The 27,345-nt window shown below is 44.9% G+C and overlaps 2 protein-coding genes and 1 pseudogene across 8 annotated transcripts in view; 1 reads left to right on the top strand and 2 right to left on the bottom strand.

The window, feature by feature from the left end:
• Positions 1-23,086, bottom strand: part of LOC144587246 (uncharacterized) — a 139,694-nt pseudogene extending 116,608 nt beyond the window's left edge. Inside the window, exon 1 of the transcript XR_013542422.1 lies at positions 22,979-23,086. The product of XR_013542422.1 is annotated as an uncharacterized LOC144587246 (transcript). The remainder of the gene's footprint in view (positions 1-22,978) is intronic.
• LOC144587249 (uncharacterized) lies at positions 10,584-21,707 on the bottom strand. 3 transcript variants are annotated; one of them, XM_078387240.1, is made up of 4 exons: positions 21,228-21,707; positions 20,808-20,902; positions 12,106-13,265; positions 10,584-12,021 (listed from the first exon to the last, which is right to left on the bottom strand). In XM_078387240.1, exons 3-4 carry the CDS (start codon positions 13,263-13,265, stop codon positions 11,976-11,978), a joined length of 1,206 nt encoding a protein of 401 aa, XP_078243366.1. In that variant the 5' UTR covers positions 20,808-20,902; positions 21,228-21,707; the 3' UTR covers positions 10,584-11,975. The 3 variants fall into 3 exon arrangements, with proteins under 3 accessions (XP_078243366.1, XP_078243364.1, XP_078243365.1); XM_078387238.1 differs by having other exon boundaries at positions 10,584-13,265; positions 21,228-21,703; XM_078387239.1 differs by having other exon boundaries at positions 10,584-13,265; positions 20,808-20,898; positions 21,228-21,703.
• A 338-nt stretch (positions 23,087-23,424) lies between the features above and the next one.
• The window catches only part of LOC144587212 (uncharacterized), a 34,344-nt gene continuing 30,423 nt past the window's right edge, over positions 23,425-27,345 (top strand). For 2 of the 4 annotated variants that reach the window (XM_078387055.1, XM_078387052.1), the window contains exons 1-2: positions 23,642-23,942; positions 25,053-25,165. The gene's annotated coding sequence lies outside the window, so the exon portion shown is untranslated. Of the gene's footprint in view, positions 23,565-23,641; positions 23,943-25,052; positions 25,166-27,345 lie in introns of those variants that run through there. The other 2 variants (XM_078387053.1, XM_078387051.1) reach the window with 2 other exon arrangements.

Raw genomic sequence — 27,345 nt, 5'->3', positions numbered from 1 at the left:
CAACATCAGTTCCATCGTCTGTTGTACTTCATGAAACCAAACATCTATGTTTCTCCGTTCCTTTCTAAGAACAGTTTGTGGGAGAGCTCTCCAAATATTTATATCCCTTTGTTCTGCATCAGTCAACAAAACCAAATCTTCCCAAGGCTTGTGTCTCCCAGCCTCTGAGATGCTCAGATGTTAAGGATCTAAGGATTTGGTTGTGATGAGATGGGTTTTTGAGTTAAAATCTTTTAAGGAATTGTAAGAAAGTCCTTCTCCGGCGGGGGGGGCACTTGTAGTGAAGGCGGGAAAAAGACACGGAGGCTCGTCAAGGGCTTCATTAACGACTATTTTATTATAAGCAGCTTCCAACTCAAGAGGATCAAACGGATCCTGTAATAAACGATCAGGCAACAAATGATATTTCTTAGGTCGAACAGTAGGAACCGCGCCGTGTTCTCCTAGAAGGGAGCTGGCCCAAATTTCCCCCAGTCTGTCATTTGACATAAAGGCGCGCTCCTCACCGCACACACCGTGCCGCAGCACGGGTGGCGGGCCCAATCGCCCTCCAAAGGCCTCTTCTGATACTCTGGCCCGGGACGAATCACACGCCGCCTGCCCCCAGGATAATGCAGAGGGAAAACCAAAACTTTCCATTCCAAGGGTTCAATACCTCTGCCTCTGATACCCGCGAGGGACGGATCCAGTAATAGTCCCCCTCCTGTCATCAAGTTAGGAAATCCCGGTGTCGCTTCAGGCTTTCGAACCCGTGTTTGCTGACATGGTGGCAGCTGCACGATGGACCGCGTGCTTGTTTTTGTAGTACCTCAGGATGACCAATCTTTGTTCTATCTGGCAGCTTGAGTGACTCTCATCCACAAGCTAAGTTTTCAAGCTAAGTTTTGATTGCAGTGGGACACTGATGCTTTAAGGAGCTAGGTGCATCCCTGAGTGTGAACAGTAGCTTCCTAGGAAATGCTGTTTGCCAGCAATTAGATCTAAAGGTTGTGGTAAGAGGTGTTAAATCTTCAGGCTGTGGTAATGTGTGTTAGAATCTGGGGTGCTCTTTTAAGAAAGAGATTCCCAGTGGGACAAGCAAACTCTTAGGAAACAATTGGATATAATCAATAGGCATGTGCAGGTTGTTACAACGTTGTAGTGAAGTAATTCTAAGATGCATGTCCTTTATTTTTGGAGTGCTTGCATTCAGTGCTGTCTCAGGTCATGCCCAGGATTTTAGGATCTGTTAGGGATGACCCTGCCTGTTTCAGTCTTTGATAGCAACCAGGTGGAGCAGCGTCATTTCATAATTTTAGGATTGCATGAATGACTCTGGCTACCTTGTTCTGGGACTTGCATCCAGCTTGTTTTGGCCTAAGCGTACTCCTATAATCTTAGGATTTGTCGGAGGACCTGGCCCTGTTTGTATCCAGCCTAGATCTGGGTCTCCCACTACGATCTTAGGATCTGTCAGGAGTACCTAGCTGCATCTGGCTTGGCCTAGAGTCATGCCCTATGATCTCAGCATCTGTCGGGATGACCTGGCCCTAGTGGTATCTATCTGCACCCAGCTCAGTCATTGATCATCTCTGTAACTTTAGGGTTCACAGAGTGGTCACAGTTTTCTTTTCTTTTCCTTTTGGACTTTTCAGTATTTTGGTTTTGCAGCTGTCTGTCCTCTCACATATCTTAGGATAACAGAGTGACAGCAGTTGGTCAAAGGTGCAGAGAAGATTTTTCATTTTATTTTGGTTTTGGCAGCTGACTGTCCTCTCACATATCTTAGGATAACAGAGTGACAGCAGTTGGTCAAAGGTGCAGAGAAGATTTTTAATTTTATTTTGGTTTTGGCAGCTGTCTGTCCTCTTTGCCGATCTTAGGATCACAGAGTGACAGCAGTTGGTCGAAGGTGCAGAGAAGATTTTTAATTTTTTAAATTTTCCTTGGAGTTGTGTTTTGTTTTTATTGCTGACCTAGCTTAGGCTAGATTGCCAGCAGAACATGGGGGAGGAAGAACAGTTGGCAGCCGTGGACAGAATCTTGGAAGTGGCTTCAGGATTTTTCAGGCAAGCCAAGCACAAAATTCAGGAAAAAGATTGGCTGATAAAACAGCTTTACCGGGAAAACTTACTTTTAAAATGTCTTCTAAGCACAGAACCTGGCTTGATGCAAAGGTTTTTCCAAGCTCAGCAGGGTCCATTTAAGGATTACTGTAACGGGACACTCCAGACAATTGGGAGCGATCCTGAGATGCAAAATGCTTGTGTGGAAAGAGTTAACAAGGCCCAGTGGAATTCTAATGAGCATTCCAGAGGAGACAGCGATTTATCATCCGTCCAAACAGAGGATTTACAGGCCCCGGAGTCGCATGCAGAGAAGGCAGGAGGGAGAGACGTCACCCCGTCGAGCTATCTCCGTAGATGAATTAGCATCGGACAACGCAACTGAAAACTGCAGCGCACTGGAATGCAGCTGAGCACAACCCTCAGCTCTTCTTCAAAGCCCAGGACAGGTGAGAAGCTCTGAAATAATTCATGATGAGACTATGGGTTTGCCAGAAGAGGGAGAGCAAGGGATTTTCCAAAGCAGTCAAGCAATTGCTGTGACTGAGAGCCCTCACATCAGCTTAGAAGCAATAGCAGTAGAAAACAAACAGTTTGCAGACCTCCCGGGGACTAAACAACCAGTAACAGCGGGGTCAGGAGAAGTTCAAGGGGGAGTAAGATACCAGCAGGATGATGTAATGGAGACTCAGCTCAATTCTTTGCTAGGACTTGTGTCAGCAGATCTTGATACATATCAGATCTCAAACAACCCCCCTTCTCTCAGCCCAGAGAGAACGGTGAAATTGGATACTGTGAGATTGGCGGGCATTCCTTGGACTTCCTGGCGATTTAGCAGGGAAGCAATACTCCATAAGGGGGAACTAATTGGAACAGGAGAGAACACATCAAAGCAGACCGAAGGAGATAAAGTACCTTTACCAGAGACGTTGAGTAATGCTACAGGAGGAGTTAATTGTACAGAGACCTTGCAGCATGTACTTTCACACTGTTTTAATGGTACAAGGGAATGTGATGCTAATTCTGTAAGCTTGGTTCAAGATAAGAAACTGCATTTAAACCTGTCGGGTTGTGAAACTGTTTCTAACACAACCAATGAAGGGGGAAGCGCTAACTTTTTGGGATTACAAAGTACTGATGTTTCTCCAGAGACTGAAATCATATCTGGAAACTTTGGCCCAGTACCACAGTTAATCTTCTCAGAAAGATCTTTAGAAAGAAAAGCAGAGGTTTGGGACCATACTGATTTTCAACAGCCTATTTTCCAAGGAAGTGGGGAGAATGCTGATACTGTTTCTGAGGCTATGCAGAGTACTCCCTGTGATGAGATGGGTTTTTAAGTTAAAAATCTTTTAAGGCATATGGGTTTTGTAATTATGAAGTGAGCCAGAGAGGTTCCATCTTGTTTCTTTGTATATAGTATCTGTGCTATGCTGACAAGTTGTTTTCTAGGCGAGCAGAGAGCATGTTATTCTGAAGGCCTGAGAAGGACTCTGTGTGATAAGATAGATGGAAATTGTTGTGGCTCTTTGATACACCACAGAAAACCCAAATAACATCTGCTGGGTATGAGAAAGAATTCATGTGATGTAACAGGACTGTTTGCCTAGTAACAAACTCTGATTGGATGACATCGTGGGAAGGTGCATTAGGCCCTTGCCAGTTACTCTTGAAAAAGGAACTTTTTACCTATGGACATTGTCTTTCCAAGACCGACCTTTCAGTGATTCGTGACCTACATTTCAGCCATATGGGACTTACCCTGATGTCTTGAATGAGAGTGTGGTGGCCTACCTACATGGACTGGTTTCTATGCTTTGCTGGATTACTTTTGGACTTATGGGATTTCTCCTAAGGGCTATGCATGGACTATTTTCTATGGACTGTTCTATGGAATATTCTTTATGGACTTCTTTTCTTGGAATACTCCATATGGACTATGCTCTTGTAATTTTGTAAGGACTATGGTATATTTACTGGATTTTACTTTTCTAAGGACTATGGGACATATAATGGATTTTTACTTTTGTCTGGGGATTTTTATTCTATAGTATCACTGAGGACCATAGCCTTGTTATAACCAACTTGGATTATTTTGTTTACTAATGATTTCCTGGACTGGAATTGTTTTTATTCATCTTAATGGTTTTTGGGTTTTTGAATACTTTTCTATTTTTCATGTTTTCTTTGCCTCACTACATCTGTGTAACTAAACAGCACAATGCTAGTTTATTTGTTTTGGTTTAATTTGGCTTTGAATATCTAGTAACATGCTTTTTCTTTAATAAAATAAAGATTATAAAACTCATTTGGTTTCCTGAACAGTACACTTGTCATAGGGTCATCTGAGAGTGCTGCCTCGGCCTAGCTTACTTAGAGTCCTGTCAGTGGTGCAAGTTAAGTCTAAGGACTACAAAGCCCACTTGACCTTTTCACAATAATATCTGAGAGTACTAGGGTGTTCTTATGTGGGCAGACTTGTGAGAAGGAGTGTTGTAGCATGGCTGGCTGAATTGGACTCTTCAGCTCATTTTAGCATGTGCAAACTCCTGATTGCTCTCTGTCCAAGCGTACACGTGTGTTTTCGAACCCGTGTTCGTCACATGGTGGCAGCGGTGGGATGGACCACGTGCTGGGTTTTGTAGTACCTCAGGATGACCAATTTTTGTTCTATCTAACAGCTTGAGTGACCCTGATCCACAAGCTAAGTTTTGATTGCAGTGGGACACTGAGGCTTCAAGGAGCTAGGTGCTTCCCTGGGTGTAAACAGTTGCTTCCTAGGAAATGCTGTTTGCCAGCAGTTAGATCTAAAGGCTGTGGTGAGAGGTGTTAAATCTTCAGGCTGTGGTAATGTGTGTTAGAATCTGGGGTGCTCTTTTAAGAAAGAGATTCCCAGTGGGACAAGCAAACTGTTAGGAAACAATTGAATTTAAGCAGTAGGCATGTGCAGGTTGTTACAACGTTGTAGTGAAGAAATTCCAAGATGCATGTCCTTTATTTTTGGAGTGCTTGCACCCAAGTTGAGCAGGTCATTTCACAATCTTAGGATTGCATAAATGACTCTGGCCACTTTGTTCTGGCTATGTTGTTTTGGAACTTGCATCCAAGTATTTTGTTTTTGTTTTTGGCCTAAGTGTACTCCTATAATCTTAGGATTTGCCGGAGCACCTGGCCGTGTTCCAGTCTAGCTCTGGGTCTCCCCACTACGATCTTAGGATCCAGCAGGAGTACCTAGTTGCATCTGGCTTGGCCTAGAGTCATGCCCTATGATCTCAGCATCTGTTGGGATGACCTGGCCCTAGAGGTATCTATCTGCATCCAGTTCAGTCATTGATCATCTCTGTAACTCTAGGGTTCACAGAGTGATCACAGTTTTTCTTTTCTCTTCCTTTTGGATTTTTCAGTATTTTGGTTTGGCAGCTGTCTGTCTTCTCACAGATCTTAGGGTCACAGAAGGGACAGCAGTTGGGCAAAGGTGCAGAAGAGATTTTTAATTTTATTTTGGTTTGGCAGCTGTTTGTTCTCTCGCCTATCTTAGGATAGCAGAAGGGACAGCAGTTGGTCAGAAGTGCAGAGGAGATTTTTAATTTTTTTTTCTCCTTTTTGTTTGTTTTCGCTGACCTAGCCTAGGCTAGAGTACCAGCAGAGATGGAGGAGAAAAAACAGTCCGTGGATATACTCTTAGAAGTGGCTTCTGGATTTTTCGAGGAAGCCAAGCAGAAAATTAGGGAAAGAGATTTCCTGATACGTGAGCTTTATCAGGAAAACATCCTTTTAAAACGTTTTCTTAGCACAGAACCTGGCTTGATGCAAAGGTTTTTCCAAGTTCAGCAGGGTTCCTTTGGGGATTACTGCAATGAGACGCTTCATACAATTGGAAGCAACCCTGAGATGCAAGATGTTTGTGTGGAAAGAGTTAACGAGGCCCAGTGGAATGCTAAGGAGCATTCCAGAGAAGACAGCGATTCATCGTCCATCCAAACAAAGGATTTACAGGCCCTGGAGACGCGCGCAGAGAGAGGAATGCAGGAAAAAGTTTCCCGAGAAGCTGTGTCCTTGAGGAAATTAACATCGGGCGACCAATGCAGTGCATTGGAAATCAGCTCAGCACCAACGTCAGCTCTTTCTCAGAGCACAGGACAGGTGAGAAGTTCTGAAATAATTTGGGAGGAGACTATGGGTTTGCTAGAAGAAGGAGAGCAAGGGATTTTCCAAAGTAATAAAGCAATTGCTGGGACTGAGAGTTTAGAAGCAACAGGACTTGTGTCAGCAGATCTTGATGCATGTCAGATCTCAAACAACCCCCCTTCTCTTAGCCCAGAGAGAACAGTGGAATCAGATACTGTGAAGTTGGAGGGCATTCCTTGGTCTTCCTGGCAGCTTTGCAGGGAGGCAATGCTCCATAAGGGGGAACTAATTAGGACCGGACAGAACACATCAAAGCAGACCGAAAAAGATAAAGTACCTTTACCAGAGACGTTGAGTAATGTTACAGGAGGAGTTATTTGTACAGAGACCTTGCAGCATGGACTTTCACATTGTGAGACTGTTTCTAACACAACCAATGAAGGGGGAAGCGCTAACTTGTTGGGATCACAATGTACTGATGTTTCTCCAGAGACGGAAATCATATCTGAAAAATTTGGCCCAGTACCACAGTTAATCTTCTCAGGAAGATCTTTAGAAAGAAAAGCAGAGGTTTGTGACAATACTTATTTTCAACAGCCTATTTTCCAAGGAAGTGGTGAGAATGCTGATACTGTTTCTGAGGCTATGCAGAGTACTCCCGAGGGAACTTTGTTGCAACAGCGGCCTCTTGTGACCAAACCTGATAGCACAGCTAATTCAGTAATACATGTGTCCAGAGGTGTGACATTTCTGGACCAAGGCGTGGAAGGCATTGATCAATTTAGCTCAGAACAGGTATTGGAGTCTGTGTTACCTAATCCTAAAGTGGACTTGGATTTTAGCCAGTTAAATGAGCTCACGAAGACTGAATCAATCCTTACAATTAATGTTGAGATGTTGGTAGAAATTGTTTCTGTGACTGGAATAAAAGGAGGGCTTTACCAACTCAGAAAACTAGCACCTGGAATGGAAAATACCTATGTTACTTTTCAGAAACTGGTTGATGAATTATTTGGTGATTTATGTTATGTGATTGGCTATGTAGGCAACCTTGTAATTTACAGCCCTGATCCAATTCAAGCAGACCAAAATGCTTTGACATTCTTAGAGAAGCAGAGACCTCGAAGCCCAAAATTAATGCAGTGGTATTTCAGATTGCAAAAATATAATTTTGATGTTGAACATCTACTGTTAATTCCCCATTGTTTATCTCGAGTGTTTAGTGCAGATGCAAGGGGAGAAAATGGCTAGAATTGTTAAAGCTCTGATGTTTAATTTTCTTGGTATTCTGTATGACTATGTTCCTGAGCATACATAGAGTGTTTTCACTATTATTACTACATATCAGCATATTAGATTGTCAAGTTATTATGATGTTAATCCTGGTTTCACTATTTTACTGTTTGATGACTAGAGTATTATCTGAGCATATGCAGAGTGATGTATTTGATTAAGCATACTAACATGTTTATTCTTCTGTTTTTCAGACTAGTAGAGGTGTCTAACGCAAATTTCTCTCATGTATGGTAAATACTGTAATTATAATAGTTCTCACGTATCAATTGTTTTGCTATTTTAGAATCATATTTGAAATGTATTACTTTATGCTCATGTTAATATCTTTCTCTGTTTTGTTAATGCTTCATTATGACATCTCATCTTATTCAGTTATCAAAATTTAAACTTACATTGTTTAGGAATTTTGTTAATCTTCAGGGGGCTTGTGATGAGATGGGTTTTTAAGTTAAAAATCTTTTAAGGCATATGGGTTTTGTAATTATGAAGTGAGCCAGAGAGGTTCCATCTTGTTTCTTTGTATATAGTATCTGTGCTATGCTGACAAGTTGTTTTCTAGGCGAGCAGAGAGCATGTTATTCTGAAGGCCTGAGAAGGACTCTGTGTGATAAGATAGATGGAAATTGTTGTGGCTCTTTGATACACCACAGAAAACCCAAATAACATCTGCTGGGTATGAGAAAGAATTCATGTGATGTAACAGGACTGTTTGCCTAGTAACAAACTCTGATTGGATGACATCGTGGGAAGGTGCATTAGGCCCTTGCCAGTTACTCTTGAAAAAGGAACTTTTTACCTATGGACATTGTCTTTCCAAGACCGACCTTTCAGTGATTCGTGACCTACATTTCAGCCATATGGGACTTACCCTGATGTCTTGAATGAGAGTGTGGTGGCCTACCTACATGGACTGGTTTCTATGCTTTGCTGGATTACTTTTGGACTTATGGGATTTCTCCTAAGGGCTATGCATGGACTATTTTCTATGGACTGTTCTATGGAATATTCTTTATGGACTTCTTTTCTTGGAATACTCCATATGGACTATGCTCTTGTAATTTTGTAAGGACTATGGTATATTTACTGGATTTTACTTTTCTAAGGACTATGGGACATATAATGGATTTTTACTTTTGTCTGGGGATTTTTATTCTATAGTATCACTGAGGACTATAGCCTTGTTATAACGAACTTGGATTATTTTGTTTACTAATGATTTCCTGGACTGGAATTGTTTTTATTCATCTTAATGGTTTTTGGGTTTTTGAATACTTTTCTATTTTTCATGTTTTCTTTGCCTCACTACATCTGTGTAACTAAACAGCACAATGCTAGTTTATTTGTTTTGGTTTAATTTGGATTTGAATATCTAGTAACATGCTTTTTCTTTAATAAAATAAAGATTATAAAACTCATTTGGTTTCCTGAACAGTACACTTGTCATAGGGTCATCTGAGAGTGCTGCCTCGGCCTAGCTTACTTAGAGTCCTGTCAGTGGTGCAAGTTAAGTCTAAGGACTACAAAGCCCACTTGACCTTTTCACAATAATATCTGAGAGTACTAGGGTGTTCTTATGTGGGCAGACTTGTGAGAAGGAGTGTTGTAGCATGGCTGGCTGAATTGGACTCTTCAGCTCATTTTAGCATGTGCAAACTCCTGATTGCTCTCTGTCCAAGCGTACACGTGTGTTTTCGAACCCGTGTTCGTCACACTCCCGAGGGAACTTTGATGCAACAGCGGCCTCTTCTGACCAAACCTGATAGCACAGCTAATTCAGCAATACAGGTTTTCAGGGGTGTGGCATTTCTGGACCAAGACGTTCCCAATATTGTACCTGTGGTAACAGAGGTAGACCAAGAGAATAATGAGCAAGGTGGAGGAAGTGATGAGGAGGTAGATACTGGAATTGAAGACATTGATCAATTTAGCCCAGAACAGGTATTGGAATCTGTGTTAGCTAGTCACCAAAATGTTTTCTCTAATTCACCTGGAGAGTCTAATGTGGTCAAACATTCCATTATAGTTAAAGATGGTTTGACTGCTGTTTCTGTTCCTATGGACCTAGAAGGGACTAAGGGCAATTTAGTGTCTGGAACTGTTGAAAGTCTTATTTCACAAGGAGTGATTGAACCATGTAGAACAGCTGTATTCAATACTATTTCAATGTGTCAAGGCAAACACTGAGACAGAGACTATTCCTACAATCAATGTTGACACGTTAGTAGAAATTGTTGCAAACGCTGAATGCATTTCTGTGGTTGAAATAAAAGGAGGGCTTTATCAGATTTTAATTAAAGAGGAACATCGCCCTTACACGTCATTTACTTGCCCTAAGGGAATTTACCAACTCAGAAAATTAGCACCTGGAATGAAAAATACCTATGTTACTTTTCAGAAATTGGTTGATGAGTTGCTTGGTGACCTATAGTACGCCCTTGCCTATGTAGACAACATTGTAATTCACATTGCTAAACTCATGGCAATTCAAACTGCATTTTCAGAACGTGGTTTGAGCGCGATTTTGCTTCAACCAGATGACACTAATTTTTACACCCCTTAGCTTATGTGGCCAGGACACTGAAGGAGAAAGAGAAAAAGTTTAATTGTAAGGAGGGAAATGCTTATTCGATTTTGTGGTCACTTCACATTTTCAGAATATATTTATGTACAAGGAAAGTGGTCGTTCAGGCCAACAAAAATGCTTTGACATTCTTAGAGAAACAGAGGCATCGAAGTCCAATATTAATGCAGTGGCATTTCAGATTGCAAAAATATGATTTTGATGTTGAACATCTACCTGGAAAGAAGGCCTTGATTGTCAGCAAACACGGGTTCGAAAACACACGTGTAAGCCTGGACAGAGAGCAATCAGGAGTTTGCACATGCTAAAGTGGGCTGAGTGAGTCCAAACTCAGCTAGCCATGCTACAACACTCCCTCTTACAAGTCTGCCCACATAAGATGCCCTTGTGCCCTTTCTCTATTACTGAAATAAAACCATGTGGGCTTTGTAGTCCTGAGACCTATCTTGCACCACAGGCAGGACTCTAAGTAAGCTAGGCCGAGGCAGCACTCTCAGATGACCCTAAGACAAGTGTACTGTTCAGAAAACCAATTGAGTTTTATAATCTTTAATTTATTAAAGAATAAGCATGTTACTAGGTATCAAAGCCAAATTAAACCAAAGCAAATAAACTAGCATTGTGCTGGTTAGTTACAAAGATGTAGGGAGGCAAAGAAAACATGAAAAATAGAAAAGTGTTCAAAAACCTTACAAAAACACAAAAAGCCAAAAAGAATAAAAACAGTTCCAGTCCAGTAATTCATCAGTAAAAACAAAATAATCCAAGTAGGTTATTAAAAGGCTATAGTCCTCAGTGATCCTGTAGAACAAAAATCCTGTACTAAAAATAAAAATTCAGTAAAAGTCCCATTGTCCTTAGAAAAGTCCAAGAGTATAGTCCATATGAAGTATTTCAAGAAAAGAAGTTCATAAAGAGTACTCCATCGGTAACAGTCCATAGGAAATAGTCCATGCATAGTCCTTAGGAAAAAGCCCATAAATCCAAGGGTAATCCAGTATAGTAAAGGTTAGTCCCATGTGTCACGAATGAATGAAGAGTCGGTCTTGAATGACTGAAAGGTCGGTCTTGAAAGACAATGTCCATAGGCAAAAAGTTCCTTTTTCAAGAGTAACTGGCAAGGGCTTATCGCACCTTCCCACAATGTCATCCAATCAGAGTTCGTTACTAGGCAAACAGTCCTGTCGCACCACATGACTTCTTTCCCATAAACACCAGATGTTATTTGAGTTACTGTAGTTTATCAAAGAGTCACAACAATTCCCATCTAATCACATCGAGTCCTTTTCTCAGGCTATCAGAATAACATTCTCTCTGATAGCCAAGAAAACAACCTGTCAGCATAGCAAAGATACTTTATACAAAGAAACAAGATGGAACCTCTCTGGCTCATTTCTTAATTACAAAACCCATATTTCTTAAAAGATTTTAACTCAGAAACCCATCTCATCATATTGGTCACCTCTGACCCACTGGACTCCAGGGCCCGAAGTGACCAGAGCTTGAAAAAAAAATCACAATTTTGATTCATTCCAACAATACCTGACTATACACTCAGTACAATAGCATAGAAATGCTTAGTTTTTCATAAATAATACAGAATATATAATAATTGGTACCCTCTTTAAAACTCAATTACTATTATTATTTATGAGGGTAAAGCCTTCTAAAACAAATGACAGCTTTTCTCTCTTCACTACGTGCTTTTCTTTCATCAGTTAGCCTTAGAACATCCATATTTTTCTGTTTTTACACTAATTTTGTAAAAGCTTCCATTGCAAAATATATATTTTTCTCATTTTTTCAACACAAGCTTCTACGGCTATTTTGCAATATCTACCTGTTAACTAACAATAGAAATAAAACACATGACAAGTGACACTTCAAAATGCGCTTCATTTTTTTACTCTTTCTTTTGCATTACGTCAGCATTTATGTAGTTTCTCCCCAGTGTGAATCCTTTGATGTAACCTAAGGCCACCACTTTGACTAAAGCTCTTTCCACATTCCATGCATTTGTACGGTTTCTCCCCAGTGTGAATCCTTTGATGTAACCTAAGGCCACCACTGTAACTAAAGCTCTTTCCACATTCCATGCATTTGTACGGTTTCTCCCCAGTGTGAGTCCTTTCATGTGACCTAAGGCTCCCACTCAGACTAAAACTTTTTCCACATTCCATGCATTTATGTGGTTTCTCCCCAGTGTGAATCATTTGATGTATCCTAAGGTGACTACTCTGACTGAAGCTCTTTCCACATTCCATGCATTTATGTGGTTTCTCCCCAGTGTGAATCCTTTGATGTAACCTAAGGCCACCACTGTAACTAAAGCTCTTTCCACATTCCATGCATTTGTACGGTTTCTCCCCAGTGTGAGTCCCTTCATGTGACCTAAGGTTACCACTCTGACTAAAACTTTTTCCACATTCCATGCATTTATGTGGTTTCTCCCCAGTGTGAGTTTTTTCATGTTTCCTAAGGCCATCACTGTGACTAAAGCTCTTTCCACATTCCATACATTTATGTGGTTTCTCCCCAGTGTGAATCCTTTGATGTAATCTAAGGACACCACTCTGACTAAAGCTCTTTCCACATTCCATGCATTTGTGCGGTTTCTCCCCAGTGTGAGTTCTTTGATGGGAACTCAGATCACCGCTTTGACTGAAGCTCTTTCCACATTCCATGCATTTATGTGGTTTCTCCCCAGTGTGAATCCTTTCATGTGACCTAAGGTTACCACTCTGACTAAAACTTTTTCCACATTCCATGCATTTATGTGGTTTCTCCCCAGTGTGAATCCTTTCATGTGACCTAAGATGACTACTCTGAGTAAAGCTCTTTCCACATTCCATGCATTTATGTGGTTTCTCCCCAGTGTGAATCCTTTCATGTGACCTAAGGTTACCACTCTGACTAAAACTTTTTCCACATTCCATGCATTTATGTGGTTTCTCCCCAGTGTGAGTTCCTTTGTGTATATGGAGGCTCTTGTTTCCACATTCCCTACGTGGATACAGTTTCTTCCCCGTGTGTGTTCTTTGGTGTCTACTGAGGTGACATGCATTTACGTGGTTTCTCCCCTGCGTCAGCCTTTTTATGTCAAATCCATGCCTGTCCACTCTGATTTTCAATTCCATGTTTTCTTGCTTGATTATGAGTTCCTGTCCAGGTTGCTTCAGATGTTGCTGGGCAATTCTTCTTCTCCTGTTCATCATCTGGTAGGTTAGAAGAAGAAAAAAACAGAGAAATAACCACTGTCAAAATCTGCAGGAAAAAGGAATGATGTGTTCGGATTCTGCCTGATTCACGGAGGAGCAAGGAAAGATAGCCAAAAAGGGAAGAGAATCAGGGAGGGGATGAGGCCGGACTGTAGGTTGTTCTTTTGGGCTTGAAGTTGGAAGGGCTCTTCACTGGGGAACCTTTTGGGGGAGGAGTAATGAAAGAAGGTTCATTTCCACACCCAAATAAGTACATCAAATTCAAAGTATACTAATTTTTTATTCCCTTCTCAAATTCTCCCCAAAGACTAGACTTACATTTCCAGAAAATTAGAAAGGAATTTCTCAAAGTTGCTTAAAGAGGAAACAAATATTTCAATTAAAGGATTGTTTAGCAGAAATGAATAACAAGGGGGGAAAGGACAGTGTTAGAAAGGAAGAGCAAAAGTGGATGAATGTGATGCAGCTAAATGATTGGACTCGAGAAGGGGTAAAGATCAGTGAGTGGTCAATGCAGGGAACTGACAAAGTCTGCAGAGATTATTATTCAGAAGGAGAAGAGAAAGGACAGGTCCATGAAATGGATGGGATGTAGAGTTTATAAAATGCTGTTACGGGTAGAGAAACATCAGGAATTTCTGAAAACAGGATAGGAAGCAGAGAGGGTCAGTGTAGGAATTAGGACTGGGAGCTGGTCGTGTTGCCGCTGTCTGTGGCTGAGGAGGATGAGAGAAGGGGTGTTTTGTGACTGGAGCTGGGTTGGTCCTGTGGGACGAGGCAGTGGATCGGAGCTGGCGCCCGAGCTCATATCGCGGGACTCGTATGAAGCTGCCTGCAGAACTCAGAAGAACAGCATGCTGGGGACCAAAAGCTGGGTGCCTCTGTTGGGAGTTTCTGCAAGTCCTCAGCGGGTCCTGCGTGGAGGTGAATGGGGGCTCAATGGGGCTAGGAAGCAGAGATGGTCAGGGAAATAGGTGCTGAGGCAATGGCATCTTAGAACTGCAGAGCTAGAAGGTAAGTGAACTCCCAACCTCTGGATCCAGAGTTAGATACCTAAACCAATGTGTATGGAAAGAGGGGAGGGAAGAATATACTGTAAATAATTATAAATGCTGCATATTCCAGTAGTATCTCGGTTTACAAAAATCACTGTTTCCTCTAGGACAGAATCCTGAAACTCCGGTCCGTGGTCCGGTGCCAGTCTGTGGCCTAAGCCTGACCAGGCATGTGCTCCCCCACGCCTTTCCACATGCACACAAGTGTATGTGCCCTGCACTGCCCGAACAGCCCTCCTTGAATAATGAATTAAATCAGATACAAGTTATTCTACTAGAGCCACAGATGTCACCAGGAGGTCTTCTCTGAAGTTCTGGAAACAGTCAGCAGGGACTCAAATAGGAAGGAGAAGTAGAGGTGGCAGAAAACTATTGCGGGGGAACGCTTCTTCCCAACGTTGCTAAGCTGTTGGCTGATTCTTCAGTGCAGAGAACGCTCTCCTGGTTGACGTCATAGCTGCTTCTGAGAGGAGGAGCTACTACCCATTCTTCCTCTTCCTCATAGTGATAGAGAGCTAACTTTAAACCCTTTCTTTGGGCCAATCCTAATGTGAACTTGTAAGCTTAATAAAAGAGAGTCCTCCTGGGGGCTTTGCCCCAGAGGATCTGTATGCAGAGTTGGATCCAGAGGTGTGTGAGGAGGACTCTGTTGGCAGACATCCTTGTGTGTGTGTCTAAACAAGAACATAGAGAACACCTTTTTCCTCTCCTTATCTCCTTCACAAGAAAAATACAAACAGGAGTTAATTCATGTCATGCAAAGGGAAAAACATTTTACTGCTAGATCTGAAACATCGTTGGAAAATTCTGCCCAAAATCAGCACAAATCGCTCTCCCTAAAAACTCAATTAAGGATTTTTTTTTTTTTTAAAAAGGCAAAAAAATTTATTTTGGAGCAATGGAGCAAGCTCCAACAGGCAGTGAACCAGAAAAACAATACACTGGAAGATGATGCTGGAAGTTGAGCCCCTCAAGTGGGAAGGCGTCCAACATGCTATTGAGGAAGAGCGGAGGACAAATGCAAGTAGCTCCAGAGCTAATGAAGTGGTTGGGCCAAAGCCGAAAGGATGCTCAGCTGTGGACGCACATGGAAGTGAAAGGAAAGTCCGATGCTACAAAGAAAAATACTGCAAAAGAACCTGGAGTGTAAGATCTATGAACCTTGGTAAGCTGGATGTGGTCAAAATGACAAGAATAAACATTTTAGTGAACTAAAATGGATGGGAATGGGAGAATTCAATTCAGATGATTATCATATCTACTATTGTGGGCAAGAATCCCGTAGAAGGAATGGAGTAGCCCTCATAGTCAACAAAAGAGTGGGAAAAGCTGTACCGGGATACCATCTCAAAAATGATAGAATGATTTCAATACAAATCCGAAGCAGACCTTTCAACATCACAGTCATCCAAGTTTATGCACCAACCACCATTGCTGAAAAGGCTGAAATTGACCAATTCTATGAAGACCTACAACACCTTCTAGAACTGACACCAAAGAAAGATGTTCTTGTCATTATGGGGGACTGGAATGCTAAAGTAAGGAGTCAAGAGAGAAAAGGAACAACAGGTAAGTTTGGCCTTGCAGTTCAAAATGAAGCAAGGCAAAGTGTAATTGAGTTTTGTAATGGGAACAAGCTGGTCATCACAAACACTCTTTTCCAAATCATCATCAATGGAAAACTCAGCAGTGGCCAGAGGACTGGAAAAGATCAGTCTACATCCCAATCCCAAAGAAGGGCAGTGCCAAAGAAAGCTCCAACTATACAATTGCACTCATTTCACACGCTAGCAAGGTTATGCTCAAAATCCTCCAAGGTAGGCTTCAGGAGTAAGTGGACCGAGAACTCCCAGAAGTACAAGCTGGATTTTGAAGGGGCAGAGGAACTCGAGACCAAATTGCTAACATGCGCTGGATTATGGAGAAAGCCAGAGAGTTCCAGAAAAACATCTACTTCTCCTTCATTGACTATGCAAACGCCTTTGGCTGTGTCGACCACAGCAAAGTATGGCAAGTCCTTAAAGAAATGGGAGTGCCTGACCACCTTATTTATCTCCTGAGAAACCTATATGTGGGACAGGAAGCCACAGTTAGAACTAGATATGGAACAACTGATTGATTCAAAATTGGGAAAGGAGTACGACAAGGCTGCATATTGTCCCCCTGCTTATTTAACTTATATGTAGAATACATTGTGAGAAAGGTCGGACTGGAGGAATCCCAAGCCGGAATTAAGATTGCCGGAAGAAATATCAACAACCTCAGATATGACAGAAAGTGAGGAGGAATTAAGAAACCTTGTAATGGGGGTAAGGGGAACAGAAGATGAGATGGTTGGACAGTGTCACTGAAGCGACCAACATGAATTTGGCCCAGCTCCAGGAGGCTGTGGAAGACAGGAGGGCCTGGCGTGCTCTGGTCTGTGGAGTCATGAAGAGTCAGACACGACTAAAAGAGTAAACAACAACAACATAGAAATAATAATAGAAATAAATAAGAGTCTGGGGTCTAGGCAAAGAGAGGAGAGGGAGATGGAAAGAGAGGCAGGACTTCCTCTGATCAGTTTAGGCGTGCCTTGGATTGCCCAGACCAAGAGGGAAACAAGGGCCAGGAGTAGGGGATAAAGATTATCATGCCTGGATTGATGGGGGTGCCTACCCAGTTAGGACACCCGCTTTTGCAAAATGGCTTTTTAATAAAGGAGAGCTGCTTGTATTCATGGTTGTCTGGTTCTTGCATTTAAGTAACAAGGGTGTGAGCATTTCTCACTACTGGGGGCTCGTCCGGGATCCAAGTGTTCCACTGCTGAGAAAACAGGGAGACGCATTCCATCGATTTCAACAGCCTACTTTCCCTGGCGGGGACCTCGGCTGCGCAGATGAGATAACCCAAGATGTCCGACACCCCGGTGAAGGAGACCGGGAGAATTTGTTGGGCACAAATCTAACAACCAGGCCACTCCGTGCTCGGACCAAGGTAAGAAGAGGGGACTGTTAAGTATTGCCTTGGTGGTTGAGATTGGGACTGACGGACACGAGTGCGTGAAACACAAAGTCTTGGACACAAAGGGAGTCTGGAGTCTTGATCCCTGGTTCTGTTGTCTCCACGAGGATCGTCCAGCCAGGAAAAAGAGGAAATGGGACAAAGGAGAAAAGGGGAAACGCCGTCCCCCCACGTGGGATGTGAAAGGGAGAGAAAAGGAAGGATATAGAAATAAGAAGGACCAGGAGCAGAGAGTGAGTGAGTGTGTGTGTGTGTGTGTGTGTGTGTGTGTGAGCGAGAGAGAGAGAGAAGTGGAGGCCAGAACGGCAGAGGTGAAGAGAGTAAGCAATTGCATATCTACTATTCTGGGCAAGAATCCCGTAGACGGAATGGAGTAGCCCTCATAGTCAACAAAAGAGTGGGAAAAGCTGTAATGGGATACAATCTCAAAAATGATAGAATGATGTCAATACGAATCCAAGGCAGACCATTCAACATCACAATAATCCAAGTTTATGCACCAACCAGCATTGCTGAGGAGACTGAAATTGAACAATTCTATGAAGATTTACAACACCTTCTAGAACTGACACCAAAGAAAGATGTTCTTCTCATTCTAGGGGACTGGAATGCTAAAGTAGGGAGCCAAGAGATAAAAGGAACAACAGGGAAGTTTGGCCTTGGAGTTCAGAACGAAGCAGGACAAAGGCTAATAGAGTTTTGTCAAGAGAATAAGCTGGTCATCACAAACACTCTTTTCCAACAACACAAGAGGCGACTCTATACATGGAAATCACCAGATGGGCAATATCGAAATCAGATTGATTATATTCTCTGCAGCCAAAGATGGAGAAGCTCTATACAGTCAGCAAAAACAAGACCTGGAGCTGACTGCGGTTCTGATCATCAGCTTCTCATAGCAAAATTCAAGCTTAGACTGAAGAGATTAGGAAAAAACACTGGGCCACTCAGGTATAATCTAAACCAAATCCCTTATGAATACACAGTGGAAGTAAAGAACAGATTTAAGGAACTAGATTTGGTGGACAGAGTGCCTGAAGAACTTTGGATAGAGGCTCGTAACATTGTCCAGGAGGCAGCAACGAAAACCATCCCAAAGAAAAGGAAATGCAAGAAAGCAAAGTGGCTGTCCAACGAGGCCTTAGAAATAGCAGAGAGGAGAAGGGAAGCAAAATGCAAGGGAGATAGGGAAAGTTACAGAAACTTGAATTCAGACTTCCAAAGAATAGCAAGGAGAGACAAGAGGGCCTTCTTAAATGAACAATGCAAAGAAATAGAGGAAGATAACAGAAAAGGAAAGACCAGAGATCTGTTCAGGAAAATTGGACATATTAGAGGAACATTTTGCGCAAAGATGAACATGATAAAAGACAAAAATGGGAGGGACCTAACAGAAGCAGAAGACGTCAAGAAGAGGTGGCAAGAATACACAGAGGAATTATATCAGAAAGATTTGGATATCCTGGACAACCCAGACAATGTAGTTGCTGACCTTGAGCCAGACATCCTGGAGAGCGAAGTCAAGTGGGCCTTAGAAAGCCTGGCTAACAACAAGGCCAGTGGAGGTGATGGCATTCCAGTTGAACTATTTAAAATCTTGAAAGATGATGCTGTTAAGGTGCTACATTCAATATGCCAGCAAGTTTGGAAAACTCAACAGTGGCCAGAGGATTGGAAAAGATCAGTCTACATCCCAATCCCAAAGAAAGGCAGTGCCAAAGAATGCTCCAACTACCGTACAATTGCACTCATTTCGCACGCTAGCAAGGTTATGCTCAAAATCCTACAAGGTAGGCTTCAGCAGTATGTGGACCGAGAACTCCCAGAAGTACAAGCTGGATTCCGAAGAGGCAGAGGAACTCGAGACCAAATTGCTAACTTGCGCTGGATTATGGAGAAAGCCAGAGAGTTCCAGAAAAATATCTACTTCTGCTTCATTGACTATGCGAAAGCCTTTGACTGTGTGGACCACAGCAAACTATGGCAAGTTCTTAAAGAAATGGGAGTGCCTGACCACTTTATCTGTCTCCTGAGAAACCTATATGTGGGACAGGAAGCAACAGTTAGAACTGGTCATGGAACAACAGAGTGGTTCAAAATTGGGAAAGGAGTACGGCAAGGCTGTATATTGTCCCCCAGCTTATTTAACTTATATGCAGAATACATCATGCGGAAGGCTGGACTGGAAGAAACCCAAGCCGGAATTAAGATTGCCGGAAGAAATGTCAACAACCTCCGATATGCAGATGATACCACTCTGATGGCAGAAAGTGAGGAGGAATTAAAGAACCTTGTAATGAGAGTGAAAGAGGAGAGTGCAAAAAACGGTCTGAAACTCAACATCAAAAAAACTAAGATCATGGCCACTGGTCCCATCACCTCCTGGGAAATAGAAGGGGAAGATATGGAGGCAGTGTCAAATTTTATGTTCCTGGGCTCCATGATTACTTCAGATGGAGACAGCAGCCCTGAAATTAAAAGGCGCCTTCTTCTTGGGAGGAAAGCGATGACAAATCTTGACAGCATCTTGAAAAGCAGAGACATCACCTTGCCAACAAAAGTCCGAATAGTCAAAGCTATGGTTTTTCCTGTCGTGATGTATGGAAGTGAGAGCTGGACCATAAAGAAAGCAGACCGCCGAAGAATTGATGCCTTTGAATTGTGGTGCTGGAGGAGGCTCTTGAGAATCCCCTGGACTGCAAGGAGAACAAACCTATCAGTTCTAAAGGATATCAACCCTGAATGCTCACTTGAAGGACAGATCCTGAAGCTGAGGCTCCAGTACTTTGGCCATCTCATGAGAAGAAAAGAGTCCTTGGAAAAAACCTTGATGTTAGGAAGGTGTGATGGCAAGAGGAGAAGGGGACGACCGAGGATGAGATGGCTGGACAGTGTCTGCGAAGCAACCAACATGAACCTGAAACAACTCCGGGAGGCAGTAGAAGACAGGAGGGCCTGGCGTGCTCTGGTCCATGGGGTCACGAAGAGTCGGACACGACTAAACGACTAAACACACACACAGAAGAGTGGGAAGGTTGATATCAAGAGATGAGGCAGGAAGGGGAAGGAACCATTACTCAGCCAGGAAACCTTTCTACTGGGGTAAATGGGAGAGAAGAGGATGGGGCCGAAAGAGAGAGGAAGAGGGGAAGCAAACAAGAAAGGAAAAAACAGAGGACTTAGAACGTAAGAACCTTCCCCCACGCAGGGTGTGTGGAAATGTCTTCCCAGAGGAGATGATGGGAGGGGGAGAGCGGTGGACGGGGGAGACGTTGTGCCTCTTGCATCGGATGCCAAGGAAACCATACCCTTGAACACCAGCACTCTGCACATGTTCAAAGAAGACCTGTGGTGTCACGGATGGAGTACCAGACTGGAAACCAGGAGACCTGGGTCCAAATCCCTGCTGGGACAGGGAAACGGAGAGGAGAGAGTGGGGGGGGGCAAGGCTCCTTAAGCCACCCCTTGAAATGTCACTGACCTTGCAAACGTTCGGAGGGATGTGGGATATGGGTTCTTTCTAATGGGTCCCAAAAACAGCAGAGAGAAATCACTCTCACTCCGTCTCACTCCTTCCTAGGAGAAAAGGAGAAAGAAAACATCAGCCTGGAGGCTTTACGGATAAAGCAAATCAAAAACATTTCCATCCGAGATGTGCCTTCCTCGTGTTTCTATTAAACGGGGCCACATCCCCATCTCCCTCTCCTTCTCCCTCTCTAGTCAGGCGTAACTTCCCTCTGAAACATGCAATGAAAGTAGCAGAATACAAGAGGGCAGGTCTCTGACGGTCGATTTAAAATATTTTAATCTTGCCTTTCTCATGAAAAAAAAGGTTGCAAGATAGCTTACGTGCCTCAGAAAAAGGCAACATTTAAAAGTGAAAAACAGCAAGACTACAAACCTTAAAATGAATCAAACCGAAGCTGCACTTAGGATGTTAAACGAAATCAACATCGAGAAAATGCCAGAGCCCCGTGCGATGGAGCGGACCGGACCCTCTGTTGTCACGGGAGCATCTGTAATTCGAATTGTAGTTCTTATTATTTCGGGGTTATTTGTACGTGCTATATCTAGACTTTGGCCTCTGTGTGTCGCCTATAGTTCAGGAAAGGCTAAACCACGAGGAGCAGATTTAGATTCAGCATCATTTCTATTGTCAGAATTTTAAAAGGAGGGGGGAGTGATACCTGGATATAGAAGAAATTTTTATTTATGGTCTAGGGAGTAGCAAATTTTATTCTACATACGTATTATGTTCTTAGCCACATTCCTGTTCTTTTGGTATTTGCCTTAAGTCAAAAGGGAGCGTCTCCCTTAAGTCAAAAGTTTCCCACTATTTATTTAAAATATATTTGCCCTGCCTTTCTCCTTAAAAAGGACCCAAGATAGCTTAGGTACATCATTAAAAGGGAACATTTAAAAGTGAAAAACAGCAAGACTACGAACCTTAAAATGAATCAAACCGAAGCTGCACTTAGGATGTTAAACGAAATCAACCTCTAATAAAACACCAATCCCCCCCCCCCCGTGCGATGGAGCCGACCGAGGGCTGGACCGGACCCTCTGCTCTCACGGGACCCTTCGCTATTTTCGGTCCCTTCGAGGATCCCAACGCGGGGGGGGGCGTCTCCAAAGGGGCTCCTCGGCCTCCGGGCCCCCTCCGTGGGCCAAGGGCCCTGTGTGTCTTGGGGTTGCCCACCCAGGGCGGGCCGAGTTCAGGTGTCAGGACTTTTCTCGCCTGCTGTCTTGCACCCCCTTGGGGCTCCCTGCTCTTCCTTTGGAGCTCACCCCAAACCTCTCAGGGGCTTGGAGGGGAGGCAACCGAGGGTGGGTGTCTGGGCTGCCCCAGCTGGAAAACAAAGCGTTTTGTGATTCCCTTGGTCTGTAACGGACCCTTCGGAGCCATTCACTCTGCAAAAGGCCCGCCGGGAGAGGGAAACCCTGCAGATCCAGAGGGGCTGCTTCGCCTTAATATCCGGTCCTTCTCTCCTCCTGCCCTCCCTGTGGAAGGACCGGAGCCTCTTTCGGCCTCTTCCCAAAGCCCCTTCTTTCCTCCACCCTATGGAGGGCTGCGAAGGGGAGGCCGGAGGGCGAATCCTTCCTAGGAGGAAGAGGGAGGAGGATCCAGGGGGGCAGGTCTTTTGCACAGCCGACGGCCCTGAATGGCGCCTCCAGGACCCAAAGACCAGAAGAGTTTTGGCCCTGCGGGAAGAAGAAGAAGGACGTCCAAGGGGAGACCCTTCCCTGGGCAGAAATCGACCCCCCTTTCAGCCCCCCCCCCCACCACCGCCATAGGAAAGATCCCATGGAGGAAAGTCTCTGTCTCTCTCTCTCCCACCTCCTCCTCCCCCAGACCTGGCCCTGATCCTGGCCGCCTTCTTTGCCCTAGCGGTTGGGGGGGGGGGGAAACGTGGGGTCTTTCCCAGGGAGGGGGAGTGTCTCATCCCCGTCTGAATATTCTCCCCCCCCCCCTTGCAAGCCGGAGCCGGCCGTGCAAACCAAAAGGGAGAAACCGGTTTCCGATCCGGATTGCCCGGAGGAGACCGCCCTCCCCTCCCCTCCCCTCCCCTCCCCTCTCCTCGGGGAGTCCCCTTATTCTCCTCCCCCCCCCCCCCGCCTCCCCAAGGAATGGAAGCCAGCGGGGAAACTCACGAGAGGAGTCCTCCTTCTTTGGGAAGAGCGTCCGCCCTGAGACCATAGAGGTGGCGGGGAAGGGAAAGAGGGGCCAGGAGGAGAGAGAGATTCCCCTCTTCCGGTTCCTGTCCAAGTTCGAGAACAAGAGGGGGCAAGAGGGGCTGTGCGGGCCGGAGGGGAGAATCACGTGACCTGCTTGAAAAGCACGTGACTCTCCCTCGCTTCTACACCCAACTCTGAGGAGAGAGAAGAGGGGGGAACGTAGAGCTACGAAAGGGAAGAGAGATGCGCCAGTGCTCGGAGTTCCTCCTAGAGAGTCAATCTCTTTCCCCTGACAAGAACATCGGGGGGGGGGAGAGAAGGGGGCTGTCTTCTTCCTTATAACCCCCCCCACAGAGAGAGACCCCCCCTTTCCTTTCTGCAGGTTCCTTCCCCTCCCCTGCGCCCCCCCTCCATTCATGAAACCCTTTGGGGGGGTTGGAGGGGGGGAGGAACCGGAAGCGGTGGGAGGCCCCATCTGTCTCCTCCCGTCTCTATGGTCTCCGTGGAGGGCGCGTGCGGAGGAGCCTCCTTGGGAGTTTCCCGCCTCGGGACCTGCAAGGAGGTGAGCCATGCGGGGGGGGGGGGTTGTAAAATATTGCGGGGGGGGAAGGGGGAGGGGGCCGCATATATATGTACACACACACACACAAAAACACACACACACACACACACACACACACACACACACAGAGAGAGAGAGAGAGAGAGAGAGAGAGAGAGAGAGAGAGAGAGAGAGAGAGAGATAGAATCCCTTGGAGGGGGGAGGAACCGAGAGCGACGAAAAAAGAGGAGAGAAGGAGCTCCTCCCCTTTCTTTTTCCGCCTTTCTCCCAACCGGAAGCGGTGGGAGGCCCGGTCTGTCTCCTCCCGTCTCTATGGTCTCTTTCGGGGGGGGGGGGGCACGTGCAGAGGATTTTCTCGGCCTCAGGACCAGCAAGGAGGTGAGCATAATATTGGGGGGGGGGTTCCTTCAAAAAAAGGGAAGGCAAACTCCGAAGGGGGGACGGAGGGGGGGGCTCTTCTTCTCCTTTCCACCCCCCCGGATGGCAAATAATCCAAACCCCCACCCCCCATTTTCCTGGACGGACCTGAAGTGCAAACCTTTCCTTCAGACACTCTTCGTTGGGGATCTTGGGGGGGGTGTCGAGCTATTCCCCCCCCATGTTTCCCTCCCAGGTTATAATCTCATCCTCCCCCCCCCCACTTTCTCTGCCTCGGCCCCCCCTTTTCTGCCCCCCTTCCGTCCCCCCACCTTCCTCTTCCCCCCCCCCCAGGGAATCGCAGCTTTTTTGGGGAACCAAGAGGGAGAATCTGGCAGAGTTTGGATTAATCCTTCTTTGACTCGGGGGTGTCTTCAAACATGGGGGGGGGTTTGACAGGAGAAGGAAGGAAATCGTCAAAGCTAGAAAGATCTGAAGAAGGAAGGTGGGGGGGTCACAGATCCCCCCCCGACACACACACACACACACACACCACACACACACACACACACACACACACACACACACACACACACACACACACACACACACACACACACACACACACACACACACACACACACACACACACACACACACACACACAGACAGAGTCCTTCTCTGGTGGTTGAGGACGTTTTTCATTCTGTGGCTCTTCTAGAGAGGATCCAGGAGGGAGGAGGGCCAAAAAAAATAAAATAAAATCGATTTCCTTAGGGGGGGCCCTTTTATCGCTTCCTACCAAAGAGGAGCAACCTCTGTGAAGCAACACCACGAAACCCGGATAGAGCTTCTCTTCCATAAATTCTCCTCAAGAGGCAGAACAACAACACATCCCTAAATTCGTTCTCTGTGAACCCCTAGATTTCAACTGCAGTGGGAGGCCATGAATCAAATCGGTTTATTTCTTTTTTTAAATTCAAGGAATTGCTCTCGGGGCTTCCCAGTTTCCCCCTTTCTGAATTGGGAGTCTGGACCCTCTGCCTCTTCTGTCCCGACCTGCAGAGGGGAGAATATTTTCGACTCCTTTTTTCTCATGGTTTCCCCTTTCAACTGCTGTTCTTCCTTCAGGAGCTGACTTCGTACTTCCTCAGGGGAAAACGGGATCTTCTGCATCCAGGCCAGAGAGCTCCGCCCGCGGGTGTCCTCCTTGAGATTTCTGGAAAACAAGACGGTCTCTCCAGGTGAGGGTTTTTGGCCTCCTGGGTATAAATATGTGGGGGAAAAAACAAAAGGGTCCCTTACAGATAGTTGGGGGTCTTCCCACCTCCCCTTGATGACCTTCCTGTAGGATTCCCCCGCACTGTCTGGGAGAAAGTGTATTTCAAATTCATTATCTCATTAATATATTTATGTTACCAAGCAGGGCCCAGATGTATGGACTTCAGCTTCTGTCTCCCTGCTGGGTTTTATGTTTCAAATATTTTGGAGTGCTCCAACCCTGGAGGCTTTCAAGAAAAACCTAGCTCCTCACCTCGCAGATCTGCTTGGACTATATTCCTGCCTTGAGCAGGGGGTTGGACTTGATGGTTCACTTTTCCATTATTTTATGGTTCTATTTGTGTTTGGCCTGTGGGCAGCATTCCTAAATAGGCCACCTGCTAGTTGAAAGGCTGGAAGGTGTGAAATATAGGCCTCTGACTTAATACAAAGGCCAAGAGAGAATTAATACAGTGGTGCCTCGCATAGCAGTCGCTCCGTTTTACGACAAAATTGCTTTGCGATGGACTTTTTGCCATTGCAAGAGCGATCGCTTTGCGATGGCCCCTATGGGGAAAATTCGCTTTTCAATGATCGCGGGGAAGCGATCATCGCAAAGCTCCCTCCGATCAGCTGTGTGAAAATGGGGAAGCGATCATCGCAAAGCCCCCATTTTCACACTGCTGATTGGCGGTTCCAAAATGGCCGCTGGGTAAACAAAATAGCCGCCCGCTGTTTTGCCTCGCTTTAGAGGCAGCGAAAATGGCCAGCACAATGGAGGATTTTCACATAAGGTGAGTTTTTAAGCCCATAGGAATGCATTAAACGCGTTTTAATGCGTTTCTATGGGCTTTTAAAAAGAGCTTAACGATGAAATCGCATAGCAGGCACCACTGTATAGGAAATAACATGTAGAATAAGATTTTGTAGTTCAAGACCAGGAATGAAACTTCTTTCAGCCATATCCAGGTATCACTCCCCACTTTTTGAGTTCTGTCAATTGAAACAGCGCTGAATTGAAATCTGCTCCTCTTTGCAAAGCCATTCCTGGGCTTGGAGATGAACGAAAACAATCCCCAAATAATAGGAACCACAATTCCAATTACAACGTATTGTCGGGTGGAGAACTCCAGCATCCATGAAGTTATCCAAGCCCAATCCTGGGAACCTGCATTCAACTCTTTTATCCCTATCCGCACAATTCCTGCCAATCAACACTGCTAACAGATCATGATCCCATGCTAGTCTGGGTTTTCCTCTGAGGAGACCCCCCCCCCGACTTTCTCCTGAATCCTGTAGGCCTCGGTGGCTGTGGGGAAAAGAAAGGAAGGAGAGAAGGGAAACTGGCTCTTCCCCCCTCCCTCTCCCCTCACACAAGGGGTTCCCCCAAATTTCAGACTCCCCCTTCTGCAGAAGTGGGAAAAGGAGTTTTAAGGCTGCAACGCCCTGGGTGGGAAATGGGGGCGGGGTGTCTCTGCAGGAGGAAGAGGAGGAAGAGGAAGGTTTGGGGGCAGAGAGAGATGGGTCGGAGCGGGGCCAGAAAGGGGGCTCGGCAGAGAAAGTGGGGGTGAAGGCAGAGACTCCAGCCTGGGAGGGAGGAGAGAGAGGAAACATCAGGGTGGGGGGAGGATATGGAAGGGCTTGGCTGGAAGGGAAGGTCTTACGTTGGCCACGTAGGCTGATCTCTCCAAGTGGATGATGATGATGATGAAGAAGAAGACCAGGAGGGAGAATCTGGCAGGATTTGGATAAATAACATTTTTATTTTTATTTCATACAGTATATATACTGCTGCCCCTCTGGCTAGAGGCCACTCTGGCAGTCTTACAGGATGTGGGGGGGGGGGGCAGGAGAAGGAAGGAAATCTTCAAAGCCAGAATGATCTGATGATGGAGACTCTCCCCCTGAATTTGACACTAAAACTTTACAATGCTCTAAGGTGTGGGTTGTAGGTTTTTTTGTTTTTGTTTTTTTTGTTGTTGTTAACCTGAATGAATCCAGAACGTTGTTAATGTTTGCCCAAGGGGAGCATATCTGACTTCCTAGCATATGACCTTCTTCTGAAGTCTACAGTAAGTTGTGTGGTGCCCAAGCCTCCCTAAGGAGCACCTAGCACTCAGTCAGAGAGCTCCATGGAGCACTTTGTTGTTGTTTAGTCGCATCG

Source organism: Pogona vitticeps, chromosome 2 (assembly GCF_051106095.1).
Source record: "Pogona vitticeps strain Pit_001003342236 chromosome 2, PviZW2.1, whole genome shotgun sequence".
Classification (NCBI taxonomy): domain Eukaryota; kingdom Metazoa; phylum Chordata; class Lepidosauria; order Squamata; family Agamidae; genus Pogona; species Pogona vitticeps.
The sequence above is the reverse complement of the archived record's forward strand: the minus strand, read 5'-3'. Positions and strand labels throughout refer to the sequence as shown.